This window comes from Austrofundulus limnaeus, unplaced genomic scaffold (genome assembly GCF_001266775.1).
Source record: "Austrofundulus limnaeus strain Quisiro unplaced genomic scaffold, Austrofundulus_limnaeus-1.0 Scaffold171, whole genome shotgun sequence".
Taxonomy (NCBI): domain Eukaryota; kingdom Metazoa; phylum Chordata; class Actinopteri; order Cyprinodontiformes; family Rivulidae; genus Austrofundulus; species Austrofundulus limnaeus.
The window spans coordinates 1099710-1104256 of NW_013952573.1; the positions used below are offsets into that span (position 1 = coordinate 1099710).

The window sequence follows — 4547 nt, forward strand, 5'->3', positions numbered from 1 at the left end:
GAACAGTTTCTCGCTTCTAGGCTTGTAAACAGAGAACTGCCGGGCCTCAAAGTTTGGAGACGGGGGAGCCAGGAAGCACTTTATAAAGAGAGTCAAACCGTTACAAACTCACACAAGGGGATAAAACAGATGTTTTACATGGTGAAATGTGACTGATGAAAACTTAGGAGCTTAATCCCACACCAGTTTGACGATGAATAACGTCGAGTGATGAGTCTGACTTATTTTTTCTCCACATTGGACTCCACTGAGAAGAAATCCTGTGCATACTGCTGCTTAAATGTTCGCTACGTCAGAACTTGTTCGGCAAACGTGTTTCCATCTCTGCTTTTGCGCATTAACTCTATTACAGGATGGGGAAAATTGGTCTTGGCGGAGGTTTGCACTCTCCGGGTGCTTCTAGCTTTTTATTATTTTAAGTGGACTAAGCGGTACTTCTTAAAAACTTCCTGAAAGTCACTCTCTCTCCACCTTCCAGCATTCCCTTCACTGTGCTCTGTTCTGCTCTTTCTGTAACCCCTAAAAAAATTATATTTTCTGATAACATCATTCACTCCACTCAGCATTTTATTAAGCTCAAAAGCTCCTCTATGTTCACTTCTGCCCCCTTTAGGATGTACAACTAAAGCAACACCAACGTCTTCAAGGAAAATCCTCCCTCCTGGCTTCCTGAGGCAATTATTTTGATGGATGACTTCTCCCTGCACCTTTCTGTGGAATCATTTAAACAACAAACATCAGATTGTAGAGCCCTAAGGGCCTATAGAGGTTCATAGTATAGAAAAACTTTGTCAAAACAAAATATAATGTATTTGAGATTTTATTCCCTGTAGGTTTACATATCTCTAATTTGGATCGTGCAAATTATTTGAATTCTGACTTCTGAGAGAAGACTTTTTGATATGACAACATGCTTTACTTTTGCTTTACTAAATGGCACCAAAGTTTGATGTGCCTGTCACATTATACAGGCAAKGATCTTAATCCTAATTTTAAAATCTAAGCCAGCCAACATGATAATTTCATGTCTTTTTTGTTCCATAAGCTCTGAGGCTAAAACCTTTACCCAGAGGMGGTAAATCTCTCCTGCAGTGTCTGTTTGTGTGCTGTCAGCCTCCTCTCCTCACGCTCCAACATTTTCAGTCATAAATTTGCTACACTGCTAGAGAAACGTGTGGTGTGACAGCAACATGCCAAGAGGCTCAATTGAGAAAGTCTCACATTCAARGAGTGCGAACTGGCAGCCTCGTCATTTGCCACATCACAGTTAAAATAAGACAGCTGATTCAGCTTATGATGACTGTGCTGATCTCTGCGAACGAATTCAACAAGTCAGAGTAATACTGAAAAATTCTAACTGCGAGTCCGTCCAGCAACATTTAGCGCACAGCGATGAGCTGTTCTGCCATTTTGGCAAAAGTTACATGAAGGTTTTGGSTTATTTTAAAATTTGGTTGGAGTTAAAGGAAGGGCAGGTTCATCCAGCATGCTTTAGCTTTCTCACCTCTGCAAGCATAGTTAGAAGACCAGTGTCTGCTCGCCATGCACACCACCTCGGAGTTCTGGGACTCATATCCCTGTTTACACCGGATTTTACAACGAGTTCCCATCGCATTCTTGTAGTGCTCCCCTCTGGGAGTGCGACAGCTCACGTCGCCGTGCTTCAGCTTAATGGGTGCGCACCACGGGGTTCCTGAAAGTAAAAGGAAGAACAGCACTGAAGCTTTTACTCAAAGGATCGACAGCTACATCAGATGTGTCATGATTTGGCCTTGGAGTGGGAGAGACTCAAACACTTACCTGAAGCCTACAAAAGCTTAGAGAGGGTTTTTCTTCTATTTACTAGAGTGAAAATGTTAAAACCCACCATCACCTTGAGTAAAGGCAGATACGGTGGGTTTCTCATTACCTTCTCTGTGACCTCCAGTCTTCSAAAATCGTCCCAGGAGAGGCAAAAAGAGGCTGGTTTGACTCAAAGGAAAGACATGATGTGTGGGGAGCATTTGGTGTCAGTGTTAAAGAACATCACTAAAGTAGTAAAAGTTTTATGTTAAAAGCAAAACGCTTTGTTACTAATATAACACTGCAGAMTTGTGTGTTTTCTCTTAATACTATCCTTTAGCTCATGTGTGTCAAACTCAAGACCCGTGGTCCAAATGTGGCCCACCATGGTATTTTATGTGGCCTGTGTGAGCTTCAAAGATGTATTAATGTCTTAAAATGAGTGTATTCTGATTTAAAGTCACCATAAACAACATTATAAAGCATGTCAATTATTTTACCCACAAAATGACATCCCACCATTAAGTGGAGGTGCACATAGTTCAAAAGTAATTGTATGAAATCTTCATTTTTCTGCATTTTCACCYTCTGCCTTTSCTGCAGCCCACTTGTACTGGAACGRGGGGATTTCCCACTAACAAGTCATAAATTCAATCTGGAACAGCCCTCTAGTGGAAATTCCCTGTCCTAAAGTGGGTTCAGAATTCAAGATGACCGCTATTCACCACAACTCAACTGTGAGTAAAACTCTGACTTTTAATGATATTTCTGTGTTAATTGTTTCATATTTAATCAGTTATACACAGTGCTTTCTGTGGTTAAAAGAGGATGCGTTAAAACACTGTTACTATGCATGAAATACTACGTAGAGCTCATGATTGTTAGTGGTGCTCAGACATAGCGAAGAGATGAGGAACGTGGCATTTGGTGTTTAATTAAAGTTAAACTGAAGTTAATTATGACTGACTTCAGTGAAAATGAGTTTGACAACCTGCTGTAGATCGCTGTCTGTCTTATAGAAATTAACCATTATCAAAACAAAAGTTCATTAGATTGATCAACTAAAATGTTAACCTTTGTCTCTAAGAACCGCACATTCATTTGAATGAATAACAAGGGATAAATGTTAATTTAATGAGAGATAATTGATCCGTGTTAAAGAATTACTGTATGTTGGAGCAAATACATCATTGTTTCAGAAAAGTTCCAAATTTGCTGTCTACATGGATACACCACAGACAGAGGTCCCATCCACATTATTAAAGATATTGTTACAGTTTTATGACTTTATGTTTAAAGCCTACCATTCAAGAAAAACTTTTTTGTTTTATTCTTTCCTAACTAAGCACTTTTTACAGCTTAGTTTGAGATGTGTTTCTGTGGACAGAAAATACATAAAATTATTTGTTTAYTTAAATATCAGGAGTAGTGTAGACAAAGATTAGTTCTTTCTTTTTATTTACATTTCAGAAGGTATTTTTCCCTAAAATTTTATGCTATTATTATTACTACTATTGCTATTGTTGCATAGTAGTATATTGTTTTATGAATTTAATTCAATTCAATTCAAAAATACTTCAACAATGAAGGCTATTCTATTCTATTCTATTCTATTCTTCTAACTCTGAGTGAGTGTGAGAGCAGAACATGTCTGTTTTTAATATCCAGATTAACGTGGCTAAGCTTTAAATCTTTTCATTAGACTCTCAGAAAGACAGCAGAAAACCAAACTTTCACAAAAAGTTGAACTAATCCTTCAGGATGCGCTGCACTGCAGTTTATTTTAACTTGTCCCCCTGCACGGTGGATCCTTGCCAGTCTCTACAAGGCTTATGTAAATACTCCTCGTATGACGCCAAGTTTGTGGGGCCACAAGTTTCTGATTTCAACTCAGTGAAATCAAGATCTGCTCTTTATTTCTTGCTGGCTCCAAACCGACACTTATCTGCACATTTGGAGAGAAGAGAGTACACACAAGCTCAGGCCAACGTTAGGCTGGGTTGGAATAAAAAGGAGTATTCATCACYCAGTCAGCCTCCTTTGCCCCGACTTGCTGCATGGATGTGTGTTGGCWAAGTTTCTGCAGCCACACGGGAGGGTTTTATTTAGCCTGAAGGATAATCGTCTGTTTCCCTGACCTTATAGTTTAAAGCCAAAACGCTACTTTGATGTGTTTGTATCACAGTAGGATTTGAGCAATGATGAGTTATTTGTTCCAAAACTTTTCAGCATTATAATCCTTGATTCACGTAACTTGAATGAGTTTAATCTACATTAAAACGTTTTAAAGAGATTGTGTTTGAGGCATCATAGATCATAATAGAGTCCTTGATTCTTACAYAAATGTGTGCAGTTTATATCTGACTGTGAACCAAGTGTAGTCACCTTTATATCTACGAGAGTACCAGTCCTCATCGTCTCCGTAGGTGTACTGTCCTGACCCTGAAAGTGAAAGAAGACAAGGAGAAAAACAACTAACACGAAGAAAAGCCCCATCCAAGACCAACGTGTTGGGTGATGTTTGAAAGCTTTTTTCGTACAAATTTCGCTTAACTTTTCACATTAATTAGACTCTAGGGGGCTGYTTCAGTTCTTCAGCACACATCATGCATAAAGAATAAATCTCTAAAGATTTTTCCCCCCAACTGTTTGGGAAAAAAATGAACCTTTTCTGCAAAAAGATTCATTCTGTAGTCCCCCTGCTGCATCTTATTGCAAATGGAAAGTGTTCAACTATCCATCAAATTCTGGCTCCACAATATCAC

At 38.9% G+C, this 4547-nt stretch overlaps 1 protein-coding gene across 1 annotated transcript in view; it reads right to left on the reverse strand.

Moving 5' to 3' along the window:
- The window catches only part of srpx (sushi-repeat containing protein X-linked), a gene marked incomplete at its 3' end in the record, with an annotated part of 21540 nt that overhangs the window by 10203 nt on the left and 6790 nt on the right, over positions 1-4547 (reverse strand). Inside the window, 2 exon segments of the mRNA XM_014017540.1 lie at positions 1505-1693; positions 4168-4224. Coding sequence (XP_013872994.1) covers positions 1505-1693; positions 4168-4224 — 246 coding nt within the window.